Source organism: Tachypleus tridentatus, chromosome 10 (genome assembly GCF_004210375.1).
Source record: "Tachypleus tridentatus isolate NWPU-2018 chromosome 10, ASM421037v1, whole genome shotgun sequence".
In the NCBI taxonomy this organism is placed as follows: Eukaryota; Metazoa; Arthropoda; class Merostomata; order Xiphosura; family Limulidae; genus Tachypleus; species Tachypleus tridentatus.
Window position 1 is genome coordinate 17,011,867 of NC_134834.1, and position 27,240 is coordinate 17,039,106.

Sequence of the window (27,240 nt, forward strand, 5' to 3'; positions counted from 1 at the left end):
AGAATTGGCAGTGGGTGGTGATGACTAGCTGCCTTCCCTCTAGTCTTACACTGCTAAATTATGGAGCTAGCGCAGATAGATCTCGTGTAGCTTTGCGCGAAATTCAAAACAAACAAACAAATTTGCTACTATTTTACGAAACGTCACCTAGCGTGGAAATTGGAAAACAATATCAGTTCAAACTGTCATATTTATTTATTTGTTAGGATATCTGTATCTCAGCCACTCAATAATAAGGTTTCATTTCAAAAATATCCTTACGAAATAAATGAGTTTCAAACAAAACATTCCAACGTTGACTGACTGTGTGATACTCTTGTTAGTTCTTCTAGAATATCACAAGAATGTGTGAAAATAATGTCACTAGTTTTTGTTTATCGAAATGTTTTCTTTAGGATATCCCACCTCAAAACATAAGTATGATTCGTAAGTATGGTGAGAAATTCCACCATGTGGAAGACAGGGGAATTGGAAATGATAAGAATGCGATTTTGTAGTAGGCTTAATGTTACGATTCATCGCATGCATTCATTTTAAAGTAGGCTTAGTGTAATTAGGATTCAACGTACGGTGTAACGAGTGACTTTTAAATTCGAAAAATAGAATTAGAAAAACAAAACACAAAAAAACACCATTGCACTTGACGATAGAGAATCATATTTTGTAGTAGGCTTAATGTTACGATTCATCGCATGCATTTATTTTAAAGTAGGCTTAGTGTAATTAGAATTCAACGTACGGTGTAACGAGTGAGGAAGAGAAATTTATCTGAAACAGAAAAAAAAAAATGCTCCCTGGTGGCAAAGCTGAATGTATGCGGAACAGCACCGCTAGAATCCGAGTTTCGATACCCGTGACGGGCAGATCACAGATAGCCCATTGTGTATCTTTGTGCTTATTTCCAAACGTACGAACAGAAGAAAATATATTTTAATTTTTCAAACATGTTCGCCCTTTCAGCCGTGGGGACGTTTTAATGTGATGGTGAATCCCACTATTCGTTGATAAAAGAGTAGTCCAAGAATTGGCGGAGGGTAGTGATGACTAGCTGCCTTCCCTCTAGTCTTACACTGCTAAATTAGGGACGGCTAAAGCAGATAGTCATCGTGTAGCTTTGCGCAAAAATCCAACACAAACAAACATTTATTATTGTTTTGGTGCTGTTATCTTTTGTGCAGTTGATGAATAATGAAACATTTGTTTTCTCTATGATTAAAAATATATAATAAAACCTTATATAACAATTAAACTGAGTTTGGATGCAGAATATTTGTGGTTATTAGCCTTCTTGTTGTCTTTTTTTAAAAAATAAAAATTATGTGAACATAAATAACTTAGTTATTGTTTTTTTTCTTTTTCAGCACAAAGCGAGAGTTTTATCTTTACTAGAGAAGGCTAGGAAAGTCAACCCATCCCTTCCCGCTTACGATGGGTAGGTTTATTGTGTCACCTTGACGATTTCAAAATCTCTATATTATTTAATTTTTGAAGTGAGAGGTATCTGTAACTTTCCGATACAGTGTTTGACTACGTTACATTAAACTTGTTTTGGAGTTTCTTCACGTCATTACAGTCTATGTTGCTATGTTCAATCATGCTCTATTTGACAACATTGTATCTCGATGACAGTCGTGTTTTCCACTCAAATGGCTCTACCACACACCATTCTTCCGTGTATGCTTTCCATAATCCATATAGTGTACGATAATGATGCCTTCCCAGCGAAGTTTTCAATATTTCGATCACACAGTAATTCGAAAACTTGACTATTATGTCTCCTATGGAATAGCTTATCTTTATTTCATTCTGAAGCTACTTTAAATACGCGATAGTTAAATGAGAGCAAACCTTATCTTGGCTAGTAAATATGCTTTTGGTCATTTTCCCGTACAATACCAGTATTTCTACGTTGACAAAGGGTTCAGAACGTTGATCTGATAATGTGAAAAGTTCATTTTTACCTTTATATTCACTTTTATAATCACTAACTTACCCTTAGCAGCGATTGTATCAACTGTTAATCACAAATCTATTCGAAAATATTTCGCAACTTGCTGTGTACCAGTTTTTAAAATTGTTTCACCCTTTGACCAGCAGGGAATGGCAAGTGGCGTATTATACTTATGAAGGAAATATATGCTTCATCTATTGTCACCAACACTACCATTATGCCCCGGGTCATACAGTTGATTTTTCTTTCCTGGGTATACCAAACAAACAACTTGAATACACGTAACTTCTGCGTTTTTCCAGAAGGAAATCTTTCTCGGTTATGTTGTGAATGTTGCCTGGAAAACATGGAAGGCTTTTACCACTAACGTTTGCGTTCGTGGATCCTCGTCTGTTACGAGACACTGCGCTTTGCTTACTATGATTAGGGTATGACTTGTTACAGGTCTCTTTCCGTATGGTCGTGACACCCCAAGTTGATTCACATTTCTTTTTTTCCCATGAAGTACAATGGATATCCTCGTCTTCTAAAACTCGAGACCTGAATATATCCTTATGATTTAAGTATATGAATATTATGTATCGAAAAGTGCTGTTACATAATTTTTCCAAAAGTAATTAGTTTTCAATGACGTGAAATTACCTACTAGTCGCTAAAATATTCTCAAAATGTAATCCTAATACATTTTTTTTCCACCGCGACTTTATACCTGCTGTCGTTGTTAGGTGATCTAGTGATCTACACGTTCAAAGTTGTTTTAATATAACGTATACACTCTTTCACACGAAGTATGGTCACTCTAATGGATATCTGGAAGTACCTGTGATGGCCAGAGAAAAGATAGCCCATTGTGTTGTTTTGTGTTTAATTTCAAATGAGTTGCGGTTGCTTTAGAATGTTACTATCAGGTTTCATATGTAAATTATGATTACTCTAACTAATTACCGTAATATTTGTTTGATAAATTACATGTTACTCTTGTGAATATTTGTAAGAATTATTTGAGGAATTTTTCTTACTCTAACGAGTTGCTGGAAGTCTCCAGAGATAAATTAAAGTTGCTATGGTGATTTACGTCTAAATCTCTTATAATCACGCAGATTTTTTACCGTATTTTACTTCTTGTTCTTTGTAGTTGTCAAAGCAGTTTTTAAAGACTGTAGATATTGTTTTGAAGGTTCTAACTTGCTGTCATGGTTTATTGTTTTACACGCACACACGTGTTGTCAGCGTTAACTAGGTTCCAACAATAACATTGTTTCGTTCTGACCTTCTCAAGTGATCATAATAGAATAGGCCCGGCATGGCCAAGCGCGTTAAGGCGTGCGACTCGTAATCTGAGGGTCGCAGGTTCGCATCCCCGTCGCGCCAAACATGCTCGCCCTTTCAGCCGTGGGGCGTTATAATGTAACAGTCAATCCCACTATTCGTTGGTAAAAGAGTAGCCCAAGAGTTGGCGGTGGGTGGTGATGACTAGCTGCCTTCCCTCTAGTCTGACACTGCTAAATTAGGGACGGCTAGCACAGATAGCCCTCGAGTAGCTTTACGCAAATTCCAAAACAAACAAACATAATAGAACCTTCGCTGACTTATAGATAAATATATTGGCTTATCCTAGCCTCCTTAAGTGGTCGTAATAATGGTTTTGTTTCTTGACGTAATACAGTGGTGAGTGTAAAAGGTCACCCTAAACAAAACACTCCATCCCCTCATTTGTATGACGAACTTGTTTTGTTCAGAGCAAAAATAAAAATATGAACCGAGGCTCGAATAACGATTTTGAAGTTATTTGCCAATGAGCGAAAACCGTTGTTCTGCGGAGCTAATTGAAAAACGTGATCCGGTTCGTTCAAAGAACGTTTTTTCTTGAATTAATGAAAACAGTAACTAACTTGAACATTACTTAAAGAAACAATATTTGAGTGTTCTTCTGGTTGAAGAATTCCCTTGCCTTCGCTTCTCAAAATATTATTTTTTATTAAAGACGTTTCAGCTTGAAGCTCTCTATCAGGTGAGAGCTCAAAGCTTCTTGTGAAATTTTGTGACAATTCGGTTAGTAGTAGAAACGCTAAGAAGAAAATTATATTAATCTAACGTTGCTGAACAAAGACACCTATAGGAGCTGCTAAATACAGAATACATAGAAACCGAAATCAAAAGGAAACTGCAAATGTTCAGAGTCTCAGCTGTTACTGAACGGTTTGCTCTGAATACAAAGAGGATTATCTTTTGCCATACAAAATGAAATTTGTGTCTCTGATTATGTTTCAAGCATTTTATCCGTTGTTAAGGTCAAAGATACGCGTGCTCTGTCTTCCACAGGTCACAAACCCTACGTTTTAGCGTTTTAAAGCCACAAACCTACCGCTGAGCCACTGTTGGTCGATAAACCCGTTATTGTCGAGTTTCTTCTTGGGTTATTATTTTTTCGTTGATAACCATGATTATCGAAGATTAGTGTGATAACCGTTAACATTTTAACACGGAAAAGAAGTCAACTTTAACACGTTAAAATCTTTTTTGCCGTTATTAATTAAAGTGTGTGTGTTTTTTTTTCGTATATCAAAGCCATAAAAGGTTACGTGCTCAGCCCACCGAGGGGAATCGAACCCCTGATTTTAACGTTCTAAATCCGAAGACATACCACTGTACTAGCGGGGGGCAGTTAATTAAGGATATATAAATAGTGCTATTTTTTTAAAGATACAATATAGAATTATTGAACGTTTATAGAACAAGTAATAGCAAAAATGGAGGAAAATGAGGGCTATGATATAAAAGTCTAATTGATAAACGAGTGTTACACTTAACCACAGTGAATGAACGTTGTTATATGGGGTTGCTTATGGAAGTCGCCCAGCACAGGTGGTTGAGGCGCTCGACTCGTAACCTGAGGGTTGCGGGTTCGAATCCCCGTCACGTCAAACATGCTCGCCCTTTCAGCCGGGGGCGTTATAATGTGACGTTCATTCCCACTATTCGTTGGTAAAGGAGTAACCCAAGAGTTGACGATGGGTAGTGATGACTAGTTGCCTTCCCTCTAGTCTTACACTGCTAAATTAGGGGGGGGGGCTAACGCAGATAGCCCTCGAGTAGCTTTGCGCGAAATTCAAACAAAAAACACAATTTGTTTGTTTGTTTTTTACTAGACATGGTCCAAAATAAATACATGAACGACCTCTAGCTCTAGAATAGAGATATATTAATTATAAAAAATATATTTTGGAAACAGAGATCGTATTCAGCTATAGATAAATGTTAACAAAATTTATTAAACGAACAGTGGGTGTGACATAGGCTATTAATGGTTACGTGTATTCTGTCATAAAGAGTATGTAAATATTTTACGTATTTTCAGTGAAAATTAGTCCAATTTTAACTGTTACACTTTGCCTTTTTTAGAGTGTCCAAGTTTATGACGCACGTGGATTCTTTAGGGTTTAAACACTGCATCTCAGACAAGGGTCTCATTCTACACTACATATGTCGCCAGCTTCATCAATTTTATTCAACGCACCTGATAACGTACAAACAACACGAGAACCATTGGAAGAACTATCTTCGTCGTCATGGTAACAATCTTCAGAGTACGGTAGGCAGCTGAGAGATACTACAAATGTGTATATTTACATGAAATAGCTGAGAGTTCTGTTGACCTTTAAAAATAGGTCAAAGTCTTTAAGTAAAAATTTAACCAATTTCCAAGTCTCTAAAGCCTGAAATAACGTGTGTAAAAATATTATTTTATCATTAAGTAACTATTTACATCAAAGGAAAAATTGTGTTATAAACCACTACAGTAAAACGTTGTATATACTGAAAAGATTACCAGAACACAGGCTATAATGTAACATATACGATGTACCCTGGGTTGTGGAGGTGGATGTGTTGTCGGACCCACATAGCGGTGGGGATACACCGTTTACCAATCTTAACCCCCGTTTGCTACTCTCGCGTGTTAAGAAAGATGACTTAACATAGGTTGAAAAAACGAGATGTGAGTAGTCAAGCCCACATTGTCCCACATCTATATCGCTCTTCGCTGCCTACAAACAATTGTTGGAAGGTGATTGCTTTCAGAAGAAATTCAGAAAAAAAGGAAGTCAATATGGTTGTACCAGTGGAGTTAAGTAAGGCAACCTTACGTATCTTCTGACACTCCCATTCCATCCCCTATTACAGTAGCAAAAGCTGAAATTAATAATGTAATAAAAATACAGTAGACAATTTATACTAGTATGAAAACCAACCAAATTATCTGAACTTGTATAACTTTCAGCTTCGTAGAATTTGCTATAATTACTAATTTTCAGAATTTATTTACCCTTCATAATAGCTTTTATATTTATATGTGATAATGGTGTTTGTCCCATGCTGGGACAACGGTAAGTCTTCGTATATACAACGCTAAAATCAAGGGCTCGATTTCCCTCGGTGAACATAGCAGATGGCCTGATGTGGTTTTGCTATAAGAAAAATAAACAATGGTGTTCATACACGCTAGAAATTAGTGCTATAGTGTTTGAGGAACCTGACTGAAAATTAAACAGTTTCTATCTGCAGGTAGTGAATAGTAAGAGTGGTGTGGAACGTTGTGGGTTTGAGCACCTACATTTTGCTCTCCTAACTTTTTCTTAGTTATTTTATGTTTACGCTTCTTCATTCAGCATGTGAGACTAGCAAACGGAAGTTAAGATGAGTAGACAATGTACCCTCACCGCTGGATGGGTCCTACTTGCATAGTCACCTTCATAACCCAGGGTACATTTCATGATAGCCTGTGTCCTGGTGATTTTTTAACATATGTGGCCTTTTTTTGTACTTGTTAAGGCATGTATAGATAATAAATATATATATACAATATAGAGATTGGAGGGCGAGTTTCCTTCATACAGACCTTTCCATGGTTTCTAGCCAACCCTCCATCGGTCATTTAAAGTAAGCTATTTTTTGTTTCTATTTTCCATTTTACCAGAAAGAATTGAAAAGTCTCGTGCGTGGAGGAATTCCTTCTCATCTTCGACATCTTGTTTGGAGCGCCCTCTGTCGACAAAAAGTGAAAGATGTAATAATTGAAAAAGGATGTCATTATTATAACAACCTCTGCAGTTTGGCCCCTGAATCAGAGGTATTTGGAAATCAAAAATGATTTTATACATTCTGAGCAACTACTTAAAAATTTACGTTTGTAGTTAAAATCATGTTTATCTTCTCGTGGTCTTTAGAAAATGACTCCTTCCTTTATTATATACCATTTTAGTATATTTTGATGTTTAATATTATTTTTTCTTCTTTTTTACAACGAAAAGGTGGTTTCCGAAAACAGACGACAAATAGGATTAGACTTGCTACGAACAATTCCAAATAACGTTCGTTTCAGTGACCCGAATGCTGATGGGGTAAGCAAATAAAACACAGTATGTAATTATTGGAATATGGATATTATTAATAACAAAAACAAATTTCGTATTAAAAGTCGTATAGATTCAATATTGTTCATATCTCGGTGTTTATTTCTGTTATTGTTTTAAATGATATGTTAAAATTTATTCAACAATATATCTAACAATGATATAACAGCAGAATATCACACATTTAGGCCCGGCATGGCCAGGTGGGTTATGGCGTTCGACTCCCGCTCACATCAAACATGGTCGCCCTTTAAGCCGTGGGGCGTTATAATGTAATGGTCAATCCCACTATTCTTTGGTACAAGAGTAGCCCAAGGGTTGGCGGTAGGTAGCGATGACTAGCTGCATTCCCTCTAGCCTTACACTACTAAATTAGGGACGGCTAGCACAGATAGCCCTCGTGTAGCTTTGCGCGAAATTCAAAAACAAACAAACGAACACGCCATTTATCCGATATTAATAAAGATAAAGTATCGTTGTCTTTGTAAACAATTACATGGCACTATGTCAATAATAAAAATTACATCGGTATTATTTTGTACTGTTTCATAATATCAAAAGAAGGTAACAGGAGTAACAGTAGATGTAATTTGATGACACCATCATTCTAACTCCTATAAAGTGTTAAGATTTAAATAACAGCACCTGGTGTTTTGCATATAAAGATAGACGACTGGTACAATCGAACATCTGTTGCCCATATGATAAACTATTTTCGTGCTCTACCTAAATGTCTAATTTTTTTTTAATATTATTATTACGCAAATGTTTTAAAGGGTGATTCCCCTCCCTGGGGAAGGCGGTTTATTAATATCAGTTGATAGTTTAATTGTTTAGCAATATAGATACTTAACAAAACTGAATTTTTATCCAGTTTTTACTTCACAGAATTCTTGTAATTTGAATTTTTTAGACTGTGAAATTTCAAAATAATTTTATAAAACACTCGTTTAAGAAGAAGGAAAACAATAATGATTCCTTTCGATTTAGAAGTGTTTTTTTCTGTTGTTGCTGAGACCCCTGTTTCGAGAGTATGTTATTTTTTATAGTAAATGTTGTCTGATTTGAAAGTTTCAAGGTTCACAGTCTCAACCCGATACGGCAGTTCGATATTTTTTAGAATCCATCTTCTTCAACAATCAAAACTACAAAACGTTTTAAATTCAGTTAAGTGGTACAAAATGCTCAGTTATTACACGTAAGTTTAATTTTCTTGGATGTAGTTTATTTAACTGTTTGCAGGTTCGAAAGATGCAGGAAGTTCTTCAAGCGTTTTGTCTCCACAACCCAAGTTTAGGCTACTGTCAAGGGATGAATTTTCTCGTAGGAATGTGTTTACTTTTTCTGGAACCAGAGGACGCTTTTTGGTGAGGAATTTTAAAAGTTTATATAAATGTCTCTTCCAATGTCAAAAATATTTATACGGCAAATAATTAGTGTTGGTTTGAAGTTACGTCTCGTAATAATTTCAATTTCGACATTTCAGGCGAACTTTTCATTAAAAACGATTTTTATAACTTGCTTATTTCTGATTTTGAATATTTATTTTTTATTTACGAAAGACGGGAACACCATGTGTGTTTTTCGCCGTTATTTAACATTTTCAACTGATATTTATAGTAGCAAGGTGTTATGTTACTTTGTAGTTTCAACCATAAGTGTAACCCATTAAATAAATATGATAATTACATTAGTATCACATGAAACGAACAAATGGCAGCAACGTAGTATTTCAGAAGGTTTGTTTGTTTTTGTTTTTTGAATTTCGCGCAGAGCTACACGAGAGCTATCTGCGCAAGCCGCCCATAATTTAGCAGTGTAAGACTAGAGGAAAGGCACCTAGTCATCACTACCCACCGCCAATTCTTGGGCTACTCTTTTACCAACGAATAGTGGGATTGAACGTAACATTATTATGACCCCATGGCTAAAAGGGCGAGCATGTTTGGTGTGACAAGGATTCGAACCCGTCACCCTCACATTAAAAGTCGAGTGCCTTAACCACCTGGCCATGCCGGGCCCAAGGAAACAAACATTTGTATTTTAGGATGTGAAAATGTTTCTATTTATTTTGTACTATATTTCCAGTTAATATTTTCATTTCAATTTAATTCAGGTGCGGCGCAGATAGCCCTCGAAATTTAAAAACCAAAAAACAAACAATTCACGTGCTTATTCCGACGTGTAACATCGTTTTATAATCAATATATGATATTAACTTACTTTTAAAATTAGTTATGTATTAAAATATAATCAAAACTTCTTCGTAAAAAATACTTTCTGAATCATGAAGTGAACAACTTATTCAAACTTCTTAATCTTTGGACACGGTATAGCGGCTTATAAGACAGCTCCGAGTTTTTACGTGTTTTCTATTTCAAGCAAAATGTTTTAGCTCACAGCTCCGTCATTTGTTGACCCGATTTGAAATCTAATTAGAATTTTGGACTCAGTAGACTAAACTCTTTGGATTTATATGTTTTTCATTCTCAAGATCTCGTACATAATTTACTCTAACTTCTGCCTGAAATAATTTCAGTTTGAAGGTAGGCTAATGGAGATCTTGGTGAATGATAAAAATGAATCGTGTACACGCGCACCTCACGCTTGGTATTGCTAGCGCGCGAACATACAGCCAATAAAAGAAGAAGAATAGGTGTGAAAGATTACTTTACTCTAATCACCCCTAAAAGAATTTCAAATGCTGCAGCTGTTGAGGATTCCCTTTTGTTTCCCGTTGTTTCTCACGAGACTCTTATCAACGTTGTTTCGTTTCTTACAAGTTATGGTCTTTTCTCGTACAAGGAATTCAAAACAAACGAAAAGCACTTTGACCTAATGTTGCTATTAAAGTATACGTGGTATAGACATTTCATCTTCTAAAACATTCAATAATTCTACCAGCCTGGAAATGTTTCCTAGTAGCACAGTGGTATGTCTGCAGACTGTAGAATCTGGGTTTCGATACTCATGATGGGCAGAGCACAGATAGTCCCTTGTGCAGCTTTGTACTTAATTACGAACAGCCTGGAAATAAAACGTTTATTTAAAACATATACACAAGCAAGTCTATAATGAAAACTTTAACATATGTATGACCTTTTGTCCACTTTTTTTTTTTTTTTTCTCTGTGCCTGAGACTAAATATATTGTATTGGTTATAAATACAAACAGCGTTAGTTGATAGATAACTTAGTATATTGTATTGCTTATCAGAACTGACGGCGTTAGCTGATAGATAATTTAGTGTACTGCATTTGTTATATATGACTCAGTTCCAGCCAATAAAGCCGACGTTAAGACTTTTGAAATTACAGAACATATTTACAACCTATATTTACAAAACCCGAGTGACATCAGAAAGTATTTTTTACTGGAATGTTTCGTTCTTTTTTAAAATTCTAATTTTTCTTGTTTTTCGCCAAACAGGTGTTTAGTGGCAGTAACTGAGAAATATTTCACACCAAACTACTTTGACCAAAATCTGATTGGTGCTCAAGCAGACCAGGAAGTTCTTAAGGATCTTTTGAAAGAAAAGTTGCCAAAGTTGCACAACCATTTGGAGTCCAATGATATCGAGATCTCCACAATTACGTTAAACTGGTTCCTAGCGGTTTTCTTTGACGCAGTTCCATTTGAGGTATGTTGTTCTGGGAAGCCATTTTGTGTCACCATCAAATTTCTCCCGAAATAAGTGCTATATGTATAAAGTAATTAATAATTTACTCAAGTTGTTAGATAACGATAACAGAGGTTGTGTAAAGAAATTGCCGAGTTTCTTATATTTACGTAATCGAGCCGGGCATGGTTCAATGGTTAGAGTTCCAGGCTGCGGATCGGAGGGTTTGAGGTGTGATGCTGTTGAACGCTCTTTGAATTTTCAGCTCTGGGCGCGTTATAGGACCAATACGGTCAGGTGATTGTGGAGCTCGACTTGTAATCTGAGAGTCGCGGGTTCGAATCCCCGTCACACCAAACATGCTCGCCCTTTCAGCCGTGTGGCCGTTATGATGCTACGGTCAATCCCACTATTCGTTGGTAAGAGTAGCCCAAGAGTTGGCGGTGGGTGGTGATGACTAGCTGCTCTCCCTCTAGTCTTACACTACTAAATTAGGGACGGCTAGCGCAGATAGCCCTCGTGTAGCTTTGCACGAAATTAAAACAAACAAACAAACAAACACCTCCCCCCTTCCGACGCTTGTTTGAAGTTGTTCCAAAGCACGGAAAGCAAGTGTGTAAGTTATTTAACACTTACTTTACTTATAAAGATTTCCAATAGGTGGCGGCATTTTCACTTCCAAGGTAAAAAATGTAATGATTCCCAAAATTGTCGCAGTATTTTAAACCAATAGGCATCCATTATTTTGTAATCACGTGTTTGAAACATCCAGTCCTATTAAAGATTTGTACAATATCTACGTATACTTTCTCCAAACCAAAATGTTATTAAAAACTTTACAGTGAATAACCATTAAATTTTAAAGTTTACATCATTTCGATACTAGAGGGCACTATAGTGCTATTAGGTGCATTTCAAACTTTGTTTTTGTAGTCCATTTAAGTATAATTTAACTTTAATCATTCATTTGTTTATTTTGCCATAGCTTTCCATCGTTTTGCTTTTGCCCTACAGAACTGTATATGGGTTTTTCCAATCAAAAATAGAAAATACGATGTTCAGTCGCCCTGTTAAATAGATTGCTGTATTGAATAAATTATTTTATGGTAATAAGGGACAAGTATTTTCACGTAATGGCGTCATTATTGGAAAACAGGGCCTGTGAAATCAGTGTGCCTGTCGTGGTCTGGTGGATAAGGTGCTCCAATTTCAATCATCGGATCGTAGGTGCGAATTCCCGTCAATAAACATGCTCATCCTTTTAGCCATGGGAGCGTTAGTAGTATGAGGGTTGCGGGTTCGAATCCCCGTCTCACCAAACATGTTCGCCCTTTCAGTCATGAGGGCGTTATAATGTGACGGTCAATCCCATTATTTGTTGGTAAAAGAGTAGCCCAAGAGTTGGCGGTGGGTGATGATGACTAGCTGCCTTCCCTCTAGTCTTACACTGCTAAATTAGGGACGGCTAGCGCAGATAGCTCTCGAGTAGCTTTGCGTGAACTTCAAAAACAAACATAGAAGCGTTGTGATCAGACGGTTAATCCTAGTATTTGTTGGTAAAACAGTAACCCCAATTAGGGACGATTTAGCGCAAATAGCACCCGAGTAGCTACACGCGAAAATAAAAACAAACCCAGTGAGTAATACGTATAACAATATTATTTTCAGCATGTATTATAACATGATACAGAGTAGCTACCTCTAAAATAGCTATTCAAATACGTAACAATACAGAATTAAGTTTTTTGTTGTTGTTTTACTTTCTAAGTAGAACAAACAATTATTTTGTTTTTGAAATTACAGAATTGCGTAACTTTCCTTCATTGTGGCTTCATCAGGACTAATAGTGAAGCCTCAATGATGAAATGTTGGCTGAAGTAATAGTTTTAAATCATAATCTGGAAAGTGTTCATGTCTTCCTAACTTTTATTATCAAACTGTCTAACACACTACAAGTTCTGATAAAAACAAAATATCTTAACGCAGACATTTTTATGGAATAAAGTCTGCTAAATTACACAATAAAAAGAAACTTTTGACATTTATTACACATTTATTTATTAAGAAAGGCGTCAGCTTATTTGGGCTAAGGAAAACTATTTATAGCTATTAATATTTGTTTCTGATTTAAAATGTCTGTTTTTGATGTACATAATAAATCTCTATTGAGTTGAAAATATACATGCACGCACAGTACATCTATGATGCTGTAGAATATCGGACGTCCGTAACGTTAAGCCTAATTTATACAAAAGTTCAAAGTGAAAGTTTACGTACACTCACAATACATCTATGACACCAGAAGATTGAACTTATATAATGTTAAGCCTAATTTGCAATAGGTTAAAATTGAGTTTACGTACACGCACAATACTTCTAAGACGCACAATACACGTAAGGCAATATAGATTATCTGGGATTTCATAACGTTAAGCCTAATTTATACAGGTGACATATTTACACCTTTTGTACACCATGTCAAAACAATAAAACAGCGCACGAGTCGTTTGATATGCCTTTAGGTCATACATACAGAGTTAACTTGTTTCTTACACTAAAAACCAGTATTTTTAAAATTTCCACGAACCTATTATTTCAAGAATGAAAACTAAATTTTTATCGAACAGAGATAGATGAACAAACTTGTACAAGCACTGAAAAAATTTCAGCTTTGATCAATCGAAGCCGAAATATTGGAGTGCCTCGTGCCAGAGAGCGGGAAATCCTTCTGAATTTGGTACTATATAGTTATTTTATAGAACATAAAAGGAACTGCACCAGTATTTGTACAGATAATTATACAGTTTCTATGTACACTGATTATATCCTCACGATTTCGAAACACTAAGTTCGAAAGACTCACAGAAATAATTTTTTGCAAAGAATCGGAATCTATTAATCAGTCTAAGATAACAAGTATTGCTTAAAACAGGTATAAGAAAAGAGCACTACGTATAACGGTGTCTCTTTCAAAGTAAGTCTTAACTACGTATGGTTTTGAGCGACTGCTCAGTGCGGACCAAACATGTTCCTCTGAAACTCGAGTCTTTCGCGTGTCACTAGACGATCATTCGTTTTTTACAGATCACGTAGTTTCAAGGGCCTCAGTTTCATCTCAACTCTGGTCAGTTGCACCCACTCGTGTTGGTCCATGTCGTACCACGTGAGTCCGATGTTATACCTGCCATTAATGTTGACGTATTGGCAGTGGTTGTACCACCATCCGCTCGAATAGTACACTGCGCAGTGGGTGCTACTGGCGTCATTGTCACGGTCGCTGGTACTGAAGGCCATCCTGTTATGATTCTCCATCGCGTCGGTTGCGTTTCCATGGTAACCACCAATCGTGAGGCGATAATTGTCGGCTTCGTTTTCGACGTAGAATAGGTCATATTCGGCAAAGATATAGCGACCATACGTATCCCACATGTCCAGTCGTAAGGTATAATTGTCAGAAGAGGTGATCTGGTGAATGGCCTCATTACCCAACCAATATTCCCCTGAAGGGTCACCAAATCCTTGTTTGTAGTCTTCCCAGGGTCTGTAAAAGTCCTGGGACCCATCATTCCTCCTTTGGATTACAGTCCAGCGACCACCAGCAGTATCCATATCGCAGTATATTGGGAAGGCGGACTCTGTTCCCTGAGGATGGATCAAATAAACACCACTCTTGTATTGGACTGGAGGCTTGGTGTCTTGGTCCATAGAACAATCTAATGCATGAAGAATAAACACGTTTGAAAATAGAGTAATATGTAATAAATAATGGAATAGTATCCACTAGATATTTATATACAAAACAGATACAAGTTTTCAAAATATTACAATTTTAAAAACGCATCTACATAATATTTTATTAAATATAAATAACGTCGATAGTCGCCACACCTGGAGGATAGAAGGTAACGTCAGTTGAATGAACTTTAGAAAGTGACAAAGTCAAAAAACAACATTAATTTGTGGACATAGGCTAATAAAAGATAATTTGTTTCATATGTAAAGTTTTGGGTCTTTTTACTAACAGTTGAATTTAATGCATTGAACGCAATCAACATACCTTGTGGTAACAAGTCAACAAACTTAGAAATCTCGGTCTTTAGATCACTGTAGAAGGACTTTATCTGCGGTAGGTTTGTAGAGATATTCTGGATTTGTTGTTTCATTTCTTCTTGTCTTTTTGCCCACTGCGAGAGGACTGATTTGTCAATTTTTGTCTCAACTCGAGTGTCCAGCTCGGTTACTTTGAGGTGATTGTTGGTAACCTGAGTCTGAAGTCTTCCTAACTTGTGCTCAAGGTTCCCCAGCTTCAGATCTTGCAGAAGTTCTTTATTGTTGGCTTTACATTCTTGTAAAGACTGGTTAAGGACCTCGTTTTGAACAGACAGAAGCCTGTAGTGGTTCCTTTGAACCTCAATTTTTAAGACTGAATAATCTTTTTTCAGTGTCTTGAGGACCCCATAATGGTCGCTCTGGTCTTCGCGGAGGATTTCGAAAGATGATTGCATTTGACCGATATTGAAGTCAGATTTTGAAACTTCTCTTTGCAGGTCCTGGATATTTTTATCTAATCGGTCTTCCAAGATCTCCAATGCTTCGAAAAGCTTAAGAGTTGGAGAATAAAGTTTGTCAACAACGGATACCATCTCTGTGACGTTCCGGAGTTGTTCTTTTGTGTCCCTAATATCCTGCTCAACAGTTCTAGTCCTGATTTCAGATTCTTTCATCTGTTTAATCAGATCTAATTGCTGCGTGTTCAGGGTGGTCGTTTGGTTTCCCACGAAATCGGTTCTACGTGATACAGCGTTCACGGTCAAGTTTATGGACGCGTGGTTTTGCTTTAACCAACGAACCTCACGTTCAAGCTTGACTTCCATCGCTTTCATGGCTTGTTGCATCATGGTAACTTCCATCTTCAGGTGTTTGTGGTGACGAAAATGGTGGTTGTTTTCTATTGAAAGAAGAAAAAAAAATCCAGTTAAATACCTGGTGTTGTAGGCCCCATCGATCTAATAATTCATTCTATTTATTTGTGTACATTTTACATCGGTCTTTGTAACACCTTGTTGGATTGCAAGGTGTGCGTGTGTGTTATATAAAAACACTATATGACTCCCCCATTTTCTACATTTACATCAAACAAAACTGATCATGTTATTGTCATTTTAATAAACAAAATTAAAACAATGAGCCAATCACAGCCCACTGACGACCTGACACTTAGAGCACGTGATGAAAGAAGTCTACTTATATTACCGTGAACGAGCACTTCGTAAAGTTACACTGTGAACAAACTATCCATAGGATGCTCCGAGTACGTGATGTTAAAAATGCAAATTACGATAAAAAAAAAAAACGAGACAAATAACAGAAGTCAGTTTTCGTTTACTCACCACCAGGATCGCTATAAGTAGTAAAAAATTCTTTTTCGTCACCCGAACCACTGCCGTCCAATAAACTTTCTAAAGTCAACCGTTTTACGTTCTTGTCATTTTTCTATAAAAGAGTAAAATATGGCGTTATTAATATTAAAGAAAAATACTGCAGGTTATAGAATGTACAGGAAATATTGAAAATTACCAATATGTGAGGAAGTACAAGAGAAACCGTAAAGTTTTGTATAAAATTGTAGTTTCAAAGCTTCGGTCACGAGCTAAGCCATCTTCAGCTATCTGCTCTGTCCACCATATTGTACCTCATATTGTTATCGCTGTCCCATTGGAAGACTTTATTCTAGAAAATGTTGAATAGATACGTTCAAAAATTACATCAAGATAAATCGGGAAAGATTCCGTTTGATCTACAACTTTAAATGATTTTAAAAGTAGGATTTTAGTGGACCAACTATTTTATAGCTGAATTATCAAATCAACCTTTCTATCATTATAATTCAACTGGTGAAAAAACAAACAAAATTTCGTTTTCTTCGCGAATTATTGTTTGGGTGCTGTTTGTTTGTTGTTGTTTTTTTTTTAAAGAATTTTCACGCAAGACTACAAACTAGTCCGGGGCTCAGCATGGCCAGGTGGGTTAAGGCGCACGACTCGTAATCTGAGGGTCACGGATTTGCATATCCGTCGCACCAAACATGCTCGCCCTTTCAGCTGTGGGGGCGTTATAAAGTTACAGTCGATCTTACTATTCATTAGTAAAAGAGTAGCTCAAGAGTTAACTGTGGCTGGTTCGAATCCCCGTCACACCAAACATGCTCGCCCTTTCAGCCGTGGGGCCGTTATGATGTTACGGTCAATCCCACTATTCGTTGGTAAGAGTAGCCCAAGAGTTGGCGGTGGGTGGTGATGACTAGCTGCTCTCCCTCTAGTCTTACACTACTAAATTAGGGACGGCTAGAGCAGATAGCCCTCATGTAGCATTGCGCTAAATATAAAACAAACCTTTGTTTCCTTCCGAAATGGCCCGGCATGACCGGGTGGGTTAAGGCACTCAACTCATAATCTGAATGTCGCGGGTTCAAATCCCTCGGGGAGAGGCATAGCCGACGGGCTGGGGGAGATAGCTAGTAATAGTATCCAGCACTAGCTCTTGTCTCAGGAGGGGGAATATGCCCATCATTCTTATAGCATGTCCACGATCCCAAGAAAGCGGGGCACGGATTTACTTTGGCAACGGAACGCAAACCACAAATCTTCCAATTCACAGTGATGTCGAGAAAACCCAGTTTTACAACCCCTTTCAAACATGTGGTCAGCTTCCGCTCAGTTACCTCTTTCTTTCTTGTGGACCTGACGATGACCGAAGAAGGTCGAAACGTTGTTCGCTCTTCTACGTAAAATATTTTCTTAACCCAAACGAGCCGTGTTTAACATATATACTTCCAATTCACAGTTCGGGGAAGTGAACCACTAGGCCACGCCTAGCCCTCTATAACACCATAGTGTGTTGCAATTATTCCATTTCATAAACATTACAACATATTTTCAAGCTGTATGTTAAGTAATCCAGTCTAGTGGCAATCTGTTCATTATACGTTGAGCGATTTAAACGACAGTATGTTCGAAATCGATCGGGGAATGTTCTGGCGTTCACGTGCTTTACGAGAAGAAAAAAAAAAATTCAGATTTGCATTCTAGGGGTCATTACAAAGGAGGGATAAAACCCCAGCTTGAAAATAAGAATAGGGGCAGACCGAGCAAGTCTCGCGGGCTAAACCTCACCTGAAAAGTTGGAATCCTTGAGTCGAATTCACGGCCTGTTGCTTTAATTCCAGCTTCGTCTTGTAGCAAGGTCACCTATGCAGGGAGAAACGACAGGTGGTTAGTGGGAGCTACGAAAAGCTATGGATAAAAAAACAAACAAAAAACTCGGAAACTGTAATATGCCAAATTCCTTCAGCTCCTTTAGAAATTATGTTGTAAAGTGTCTCATGAGCTGGAATGGTTTGAGACAGGGCATGCTTAACTTATAACCCGAGGCTACGAAATATGCACAGAGAACTTTCATTAACTTAATATACAATGGTAGTGAAAAATAGGGGTCGCACGTGTAGTCAGTGTACCTCAAGCTTGCTAGCTTGTTTTTTTTTTTAATTTCGCGCAAAGCTACACGAGGGGTATCTGCGCTAGCCGTCTTTAATTTAGCAGTGTAAGACTATAGGGAAGGCAGCTAGTCATCACCACCCACCGCCAACTCTTGGGCTACTCTTACCAATGAATAGTGGGAGTGACCGTAACATTATAACGTCCCCTGGCTGAAAGGGCGAACATATTTGATGTGACGGAGATTCGAACCCGCGATCCTCAGATTACGAGTCGAATGCCTTAACCCACCTGGCCATGCCGGGCCTTGCTTGCTTGTTTATACCAACTGCTAGCAAAGGTATTTTGTAGACGAGTTAGACATAGCCTGTATGGTGAAACAAAGTTAAAACGGCCAGTGACTGCAGGATAACATATGTAGAAAAACACTTGGAGAGCTGATCGATCTACAACGGTAGCTCAGGTGGAAAGAACGACATTTCGAAAGACGTTAAGTCTTTCATCCATGTCATGATTACTATTGTTGTAGGCTAGTCCTTTCAGGTGTCGCTCCTACCTAAGCATTTGCTACTTGTTCTAACAAAAGCATCTGCGACTTTCAGTGGTTTCACATGCCATTCACCGTCAGTAATAACGAGGAAAACTGAATTGACTATTAAAACACAGTAATGGGAAGTAATGCCTTTTAGAATCTCTTTTGGACATACTCGAGGACATGCGAACGTTTTACGGCGGGGGCGTCTGGAAAATACTTTTACAGACAGACAAAAATGTTTTGCCAATGACACCCGTCCTTCAACACATCAACTGATTAAACCGTTCTCGAAATTAGCAATTCGAGCAGTTTACCTAATTTGGAGTGACTGAAGAATGATAGATCGATCGCGATTTTAACATCAGAAAACAACTACTGAACCTATAGATCGATGTGATAAAACTGAGCACGGATAATCCGTAAACATGTTGTGATTTTTGTTTTCTCTAAACTTATCGGCCATTGTTGTTTTTCGAGATAGAGCGCCACTCTTTTCGCACATCGATTTATTTTTCTTTTGTAATGGGATTTCCAAGACAGTTTTATTTGCGTGACCTGAAAGTTGACCACCAGTTAGTCATTGCATCGTGGAATTAACGTCATGTCATATTGATGACAATACTGGTTGTACCCTGTTTCCATAGAAACAGTTCTGGTTCAGACATTGGCACCAATTTTAAAACCTAACTTTAAAGATGAGAAGTGCCATGAAGAATCATTTATACGATTGTAAACAAGCAGTTATTCGTTGCACGTCAATTTATATTTAAGTTATGTGGCAATTTGTTTTTGTCTTACTGTTTTCATAAACGACGGCACTTTCTGGTTTCGTAGGTATCGTAAACAACAAGTCTTTCTTATTTTGTTAGTTGGGCCTGGCATGGCCTAGCGCGTTAAGGCGTGCGCTTCGTAATCTGAGGGTCGCGGGTTCGCGCCCGAGTCGCGCTAAACATGCTCGTCCTTTCAGCCATGTGGACGTTATAATTTGACGGTCAATCCCACTATTCGTTGGTAAAAGAGTAGCCCAAGAGTTGGCGGTGGGTGGTGATGACTAGCTGCCTTCCCTCTAGTCTTACACTGCTAAATTAGGGACGGTTAGCACAGATAGCCCTCGTGTTGCTTTGTGCGAAATTCCAAAACAAACAAACAATTTTGTCAGTTTCACAATCAGACCTCACATTAAAATCTATCTTGAACGATATGCGAGAAAGAGCCAATAGAGGGAACTCAGCGTTTTTTTTTGTTTCTCAAGAATAACAAACAACGGAAGGCACACATACGTTTAGTGTTACAGAGGTATATTAACATTGGAAAACTGTTATATATGCATTTTTAAAACTACTAGTTTGAGACTTCATGAAACCGAAAACAATAGAAGAACCAAAACTGTATTATTATGCTGTTACTATTATTGGAGAGAGAGAGACGTCCGATGTCTCATCCGCGTGGTTCAATCAACATGCATTTAACATATAACCTCAAATCATGTGGAGTTTCTCACCCTCTTCAGTTTGCCTTGCAATACCTATCCTCTCATCCTCACTTCACTTGTCCCCCCTCTGATACAACAATTAAACAGTCCGTATTTTTCATCCAAGGGTACAAAGTTTGTTTCTCGTACCATACTTTCAGACTTAAACTATAAATCACTAAAATGAAATAAAATTTTGATACGAAGAAAGAACGTGATATTTCACTAGATTACTAAAACGCTGGGGGTCACTCAGTAAAAACATTTTTTTTAATCAAAATTTTTTTAGGCCGTTTACTTATTTACAGAACAAGTGAACTGACCCTTCTGTGTCCTTGTTGACGTCAGTTGGTCCAAGGAAAATATTTCACAGTTGTTTTCTAGACAAAAAAACCTGTTCTTTTGAGTAATTAACCACAGCGTACAACATACGTACCCTTGGATGTGCCTGTAGCCAATTAAAAAAAAACAAGACGGGCGGATGTAAGGAAAACTCGTGTAATAAGCAGCGTGCACGCGACTGTTAAAAAAAATGCCTGTCTGTTGTCGAGGGTTACATTGGAGTTTGCGATATACTAGGAATATAACTTGAAGATAAAAATAATCCCTTCATACCTGTGTCCATCTAAATTTGATTTGATGGTCGATATAGACTGGAATGTGGCAAAGTCTTCATTTAAAATGTTTAAGTGACTTAAACTAGAAAGTCACTAAGACAAAGCAACAATACATCAAATAATTCCTCACATTCAAAATTCAAAAATGCAGGCTTAGGTGTAAAAATCCTCTTTATATTTAAAATTTGTACTCGAATTTTGTTGGGTTTTTTTTGTTTGTTTTTTAGTGGTACTGACCGTGACATAATAAAGCTTCCACAGCTGAAGGGGCTTGGTCAGTGGTGGAATTCGAACTCATGGCCTCCAATTTCGAATCGAGTGCCCAAACCAGCAAGCCATGTCTCTCAATAAAAAGACCAATATAACCTTTATTTTGAAGGAGCAGTTAGTGTTAGTGTTTAATCTTAAAAAAAAAAAAAAAAAGACTGCATCGGTCTGGGAATCTTGCGATGACGTTTTGTGTCTCGATGCTGGGACCTTTATCGTCTTCAATATAACACAACATGAGACACCCTGGTGTGCATGGAATTGAGGCTGTTGTTCTACGAAATTCTCAAAGATGCTCTTTATTAGGATTTCTTTCAAGTTCAAAAAGAAAGCAGGACACAGAACTTTCGTTTTAATTGTCGTTCTATCTGTATGCAATAAATATATACGAAACGTTTCTTAAATGCGAGATTTTCCCCGAGGTGTTTAGAAGAAAGACAGGACAATGAAGATGGATGGGATGTAAACACAGGAGGATAGGGGGGTTAATCATCAGCTGCTTGAAATTAGCAAGATGAAAGTATGCACTGTTAGGCTGGTCAACAACCATCTGGTGAGTCACTGAGCTTTTGTCAGATGACCGAGAGATGCACATTGAACCACGAGTAAAGGAAGGGGAGAATGGTCTTAGACACTGCTTGTCTACATCCACCATATTTTTCAATTCTGTATGTATAAGGTAACCAACGCACTGTAACCCCCTCCCGTTATTTTGTCTAGGGGGGGGGGAGTATTTCATAATGGACACGACGTGCAAGTCGAGGCCTTGTTTGTTTCGCATATTTGTTCCATTGCCTCAGCTGCTTTCCATGATTAAAAGTAAATCCGTCTGTTGTAACTATCGTGAGCTGGAACGAAGCTGATTAGAACCTGCCAACATTTACTTTCTTACAACACGCTAGTATTCGTGCCACAGTGTGTCCAGTCTTGGGCTCTAGTAAATGTTTTCTCATTATTGCAACAGACGGCCCGTTCACACCAGAGATCATGAGAGCAGGTTGGGGGTTTGCTGCGTTTTTGAATGGCACACCCATAACTGAGAAGTCTGGAGCATGCACCCTGTACACAAGTACATCTGCTTGCATACGCAGATGCTGTTCATTGGATTAATATAGACCTTATAATGTGTACGTATTATTTCAGAATATAGCATTGCCTCAGTAGCACTGTAACAAGCAAGTTAGATGTGATAGACGTTTTACAGGACGATTGGTGCACCCATCCACCAGGATGGAACTTGAGGCTGTCAAGCAAACTTTTGGATGGCTTGTCCGAGAATTCCCTGATTTGCCACCGACCGTGGCAGTGTTGCAGAGAATCTAGAGTGGATAGCTAGCTACCTGATGGGTGGAAAGAGGCTGCACCTTATCTCCATGATAAATCTCCCACCTTTGTGTATGTTCCAGGCCACGCTGTTGTCAAATACAATGAGGAGGCTGACTGACTTGCAGCAGCAGCAGAACCAACACACCAGATGTCACTCTTTCCTCAAGATATAACACTTGTACCAGCAATCAGCACGCCAGAGCATCAGAGAGGCTCTCGTGCACTCGGAAGAGGGAGACAATTCTCAGCCTCAGGACCTCTTTTGGCGTCTCTCGCAACAGCCACAACAAGAGCTCAGACAAATATCACAGGAATTAGTTGATCACCAGTAACATTAGCAGAAAGTACACTCGACCTTCTGTTGACCGGAAGGGTCGAGGCGGAGAAGACTTGTTTTCCACTGGACACACCCTCCGGGATGCCCATCGGCCAACCCAAATGTTTTCGTCAATGTTAAGGTTTTTCGATCTTGAAATGATTCGTGGGCAGAGACAACGCCACAATCTTCAAATTACGTTAAAGCAGATTGTATTTGTCAATAACATATAAACTTATCACTCATCTGTTATTAGATTAAGAATTTCCTACCATAAAAAAAAAACTAAAAGAAATCAGATATTTTAAACCGATTTCTGAAAGATTCACAAACCAACGCCGAGAACTGAACCATTTAAAGTGTAGTAGCTCAGGTGGTTAAAGTAGCAGTAACCAATTGGTCGAGTTGTTAAAAAGCACTATTGGCAGTAATTAAGGCGTTAAAGTGCTTTGGTAGTCGTGACGCTTGACGTCTATTTGTTATTGGTTTAAAACTTCATTTCTTAGCAGGAAGCGATTACAATGATGCTCACTGAAAGTTCGGCATTGTATTAAAACTAAGCTTGTTGCTTGCGGTTTTATTCGCGTACGGATCTGATATTCAAACACGTAATTTTGTTATACTAAGTTATTTTCAATGACGTGCTCCATCCGTATCATTAAATCTTCTTGAAAGTAAGGTTCACTTCTCACCCAGGCTGTAATGTCTTTCACTCTTACTTCGATTAGTGTCCAGTATTATCGTTATAATAACATACCGTGATCAACTCGGATATTTCTGTTGACTCACAAGTCGGATATTTCCCAGATTTTACATCAGCTACAATGGCCCGGTGGTTAGGGTACTCGACTCTTAATCCGAGGATTGAGGGTTCGAATCCCCGTCACACCAAATAAGCTCGCCCTTTCAGCCATGGGGGCGTTATAATGTGACAGTCAATTTCCCTATTCGTTGGTAAAAAGAGTAGCCCAAAGGTTGGCAGTGAGTGGTGAGAACTAACTACATTCCCTCTTGTCTTACACTGCAAAATTAGGGACGGCGAGCGCAGATAGCCAGCGTGTAGTTTTACACGAAATTTAAAACAAACCAAAAACTTTGTGTGTGTGTTACTGTTTTGTTTCTGATACCTTCAATCGCCGTTAGATATTTTCATTCGAATATTGTCTATCCATTTTCCTGGAGCGTTGAATAAAATTTACAAACTTTTTTTCCTAAAAGTAATAAACCAGGAAGTATGACGTCACTGAAAGTCACGTGTACTAGGAAATATGGCGGCATTAAAACAAAGAAGATAATGATGACGTATACACAGAGCTACACAGATGGTCCCCGTATAGCTCCGTGTCCTTATCAGAACTGTTGATTTTCGATTCTAGAATGGTTTAGTCGAATTTACTGAGTTACACGAGGACTATTCGTGTTTAGCAATTCGTAATTTTGAAATAACAGATTAACTAGCTGGTCGACCTACAGCTTTGTTTTAATAGTTTTGGCCTATCCTATTGAATTGTTGAATTTTATTATCACCATCGTGTGCTACATCTTATAGATTTGGCCTATCTTACCTTATCTTATCCTATCGAATTGTTGAATTTTATTATCACCATCGTGTGCTACATCTTATAGCTCGCCCTCGACCATAAGTACAATGAACCACGTAATCTCCATATTCAAAGTCTATAGTCCTTAGTCCAGGTTTTGAACGAACGGGACTTTACTTTTGTTGGTGTGAAATGATTCGTACATATTTTAGTTTTTTTTTGGAAAGTTGCGTTCGAAATTTAGGAGGTATCTTCTATAAACACTTTTAAAATGGGATCCGCGAGTCATGCCCGAAATATCATTAAAATATAACTTACAAATTAAAAACTTTTTTGTGTAAAAACTAAATGAATACGAATTTGAAGAACCTACTTTAGGAATACGGGATGACCTATACAGTAATGTATTTATTATTTTTGTTGTCGTTTTTTTTAAATGAAACCAAAATTAATGACAGGTTTGAGTACCGAGAGTTGTTTTTTTTTTCTCCCCCATTATAATGGGTCTTGGGGATAGTAAAGTTTAGTTTTCAATGTGCATGACTACGTAGGTGTTTTTAACTAAAATATTAGAACTCGAAGAACTTACCTTTTCGGTAAGGTGCTGATGGTTTTCCGAAAGTTTCTGGAAGTGACTTCTCAGATCTCCGATCTCCGTCCAGAGTCGCTCCACGGAGGCCGCGTTCTTTTCTTGTAGCGTCCTTAGAGCTTCCGTTTCCTTCTGTAGAGCGTCGTAATCAGATTTCAATAGCGCCACGTTTGTTTCGAACGTCTGCCACCGACTGAGCGACACTGAGACGTTAAGAGACTCGGCCAGTTCTCTCATCTCTACCCGAAGCTGTCCTACAGTCTTTTGCAGCCACTTGTTCGTTTCTTGGCTCGCTCGGAGCGGAGCTTGCTCCTGTTTTCTGTCGGCTCGTAGACTCTCCAAATCTTGCTGGAGTCGGCGGATCTCTGTCCGTAAGAGTTCTGTCTCCAGCCTCAAATCTCCGGCTTCTTCCGTGACTCCAACTTCTCTCTCTTTCATTGCGACCACGCCTGCCAGGTCCTGTTGGAGCTGCCGCAACTGACTTTCCAACTTTCGGAAAACTCGATGTTCTCTTTCGAGGTTACGCCCAGTCTCACGTTCGCGACTGGCCTCAACACGGTGCCTGCGTTTTGCATTTGTTCGATCGTTTGATAATGTAATAGATGGTTTTGTTGGAGATTCTAGTATTTCTGGATTCGGAGACTCTAAACTAAAAACCGAAGAGGGGGTCAGAGGTGAAGTTACCGAGCTGTCCAGTTGGCCAACACGTTCCTCTAATCTTTTAATGATAATTTGGTCTTGATGACGCGATTCGCGCAAGGTCATAACCTCCGATTGTAATTGTGTTAACAAGTCTGCGAGACTTGTCAGGTCAGTTGGCACTTGGCTATTTGAAGAACAAGACATAACTTGAAGGAACATGACAACACAAACCAGCGTTTTAACAACGTACATTGCCGGCCTGTTGAAATCGAACGATTCGATTTTCATTATTCTGCAAAATAATATTAAAGAATTCATTCAAATCATTACGATTAGTATGATAATGCTTTAAGTTTCACCACTTTCTTAAAAATCTAAATAACTTTTCCGATTTTCCTTCCGGAATCCACAAGTGCTTGCAAGCTCGTGTGCACGCACTTCTGACAACGACTTTTAGTCTAACTACCAATTTCACAAAATGGAGCGATAGGCTGGTGTTGGACAAGGCAAGACAGAGCGTAAGACCAGAAGGTTCACCTTAAGGACAGGAGAAATTCTAGGCACATCTGCCGAAGGGCAGGCAAACCCCTACTTTTGTAATAAGGGTCTCTAAGTATGATAGCAGCTGCTTTGCGGTCCCGCCGGTAATAATCGTATGCGCATGCGTTCTTTACTAAAGTTTTGATGACGTAGTTTTTATTCGTTTCATTTCGTCTCTCAAGTCGTTTCTTTGTGACGTAGAACTGAAACTATTCGTTTTAATTATGTACAACATAAGTTATGTTTGTGTCCGTGTTCTTATCGGGGGTAGGAAAGGAGAAAATAATATTTTGCATTAATTTTAAAATATTATTTGACTCTCTTATTTCAGCTTGAAGCTGTCTGTTTACTTCAGGACCACAAAATCTGCTAACATTTGCAGTTAACACACCGGTGTGAGGGGGGGGGCTAAAATTGAAGTAATCCTATACTAATGTTCTGAGTAATTACTCCCTTTGAGGTGGAAGTAATTTCGAGACCTAGAAATAACGACTGTTTAATAGAGATGTTCACTGCTCGTGCCTTAGAATCACGCAACAAATGACGTAAATACTTTATATTACCCAAAACTAAGCTTGTGACTGTTTGGTTACAAAGTTCTCAGGTAAAATTCTAAATTTAATAATAGACTATTTATTTTATCATCTGTAATTGTCCGCTCGCACACCTCGAGACAATTTTATTTCATCGGTTTGAGGTTAATACCCGTAACTATTATCTTTCTGTTCGTAATAAAGCACGAAGTTACACAATGGGCTATCTGTGTTCTGCCCACCACGGGTATCGATTTATAATATTGTAAGTAAAAAAAAACAATTCACGCTGTACCACTTAGGGAGGGGGGAAGCATTTTTATCTGTTTCTCGTGGGATTATGAAATGGTGTTAAATGGTGTTAGATGGTGTTAGCACTTAGTTAATTG

General features: G+C 38.1%; 2 protein-coding genes across 3 annotated transcripts in view; one reads left to right on the forward strand and one right to left on the reverse strand.

Annotated features, from left to right (window-relative positions):
• Positions 1 to 27,240, forward strand: part of LOC143227975 (uncharacterized) — a 187,627-nt gene that overhangs the window by 14,264 nt on the left and 146,123 nt on the right. Inside the window, exons 3-8 of the mRNA XM_076459327.1 lie at positions 1,362 to 1,432; positions 5,354 to 5,543; positions 6,927 to 7,079; positions 7,261 to 7,350; positions 8,605 to 8,729; positions 10,792 to 11,002. Coding sequence (XP_076315442.1) covers positions 1,362 to 1,432; positions 5,354 to 5,543; positions 6,927 to 7,079; positions 7,261 to 7,350; positions 8,605 to 8,729; positions 10,792 to 11,002 — 840 coding nt within the window. The remainder of the gene's footprint in view (positions 1 to 1,361; positions 1,433 to 5,353; positions 5,544 to 6,926; positions 7,080 to 7,260; positions 7,351 to 8,604; positions 8,730 to 10,791; positions 11,003 to 27,240) is intronic.
• LOC143228794 (uncharacterized) lies at positions 12,890 to 27,072 on the reverse strand. Of its 2 annotated transcripts, XM_076460151.1 has the most exons (5): positions 25,137 to 27,058; positions 18,154 to 18,228; positions 16,372 to 16,474; positions 15,039 to 15,929; positions 12,890 to 14,694 (listed from the first exon to the last, which is right to left on the reverse strand). In XM_076460151.1, exons 1-5 carry the CDS (start codon positions 26,094 to 26,096, stop codon positions 14,060 to 14,062), a joined length of 2,664 nt encoding a protein of 887 aa, XP_076316266.1. In that variant the 5' UTR covers positions 26,097 to 27,058; the 3' UTR covers positions 12,890 to 14,059. The 2 variants fall into 2 exon arrangements, with proteins under 2 accessions (XP_076316266.1, XP_076316267.1); XM_076460152.1 differs by lacking the exon at positions 18,154 to 18,228 and having other exon boundaries at positions 25,137 to 27,072.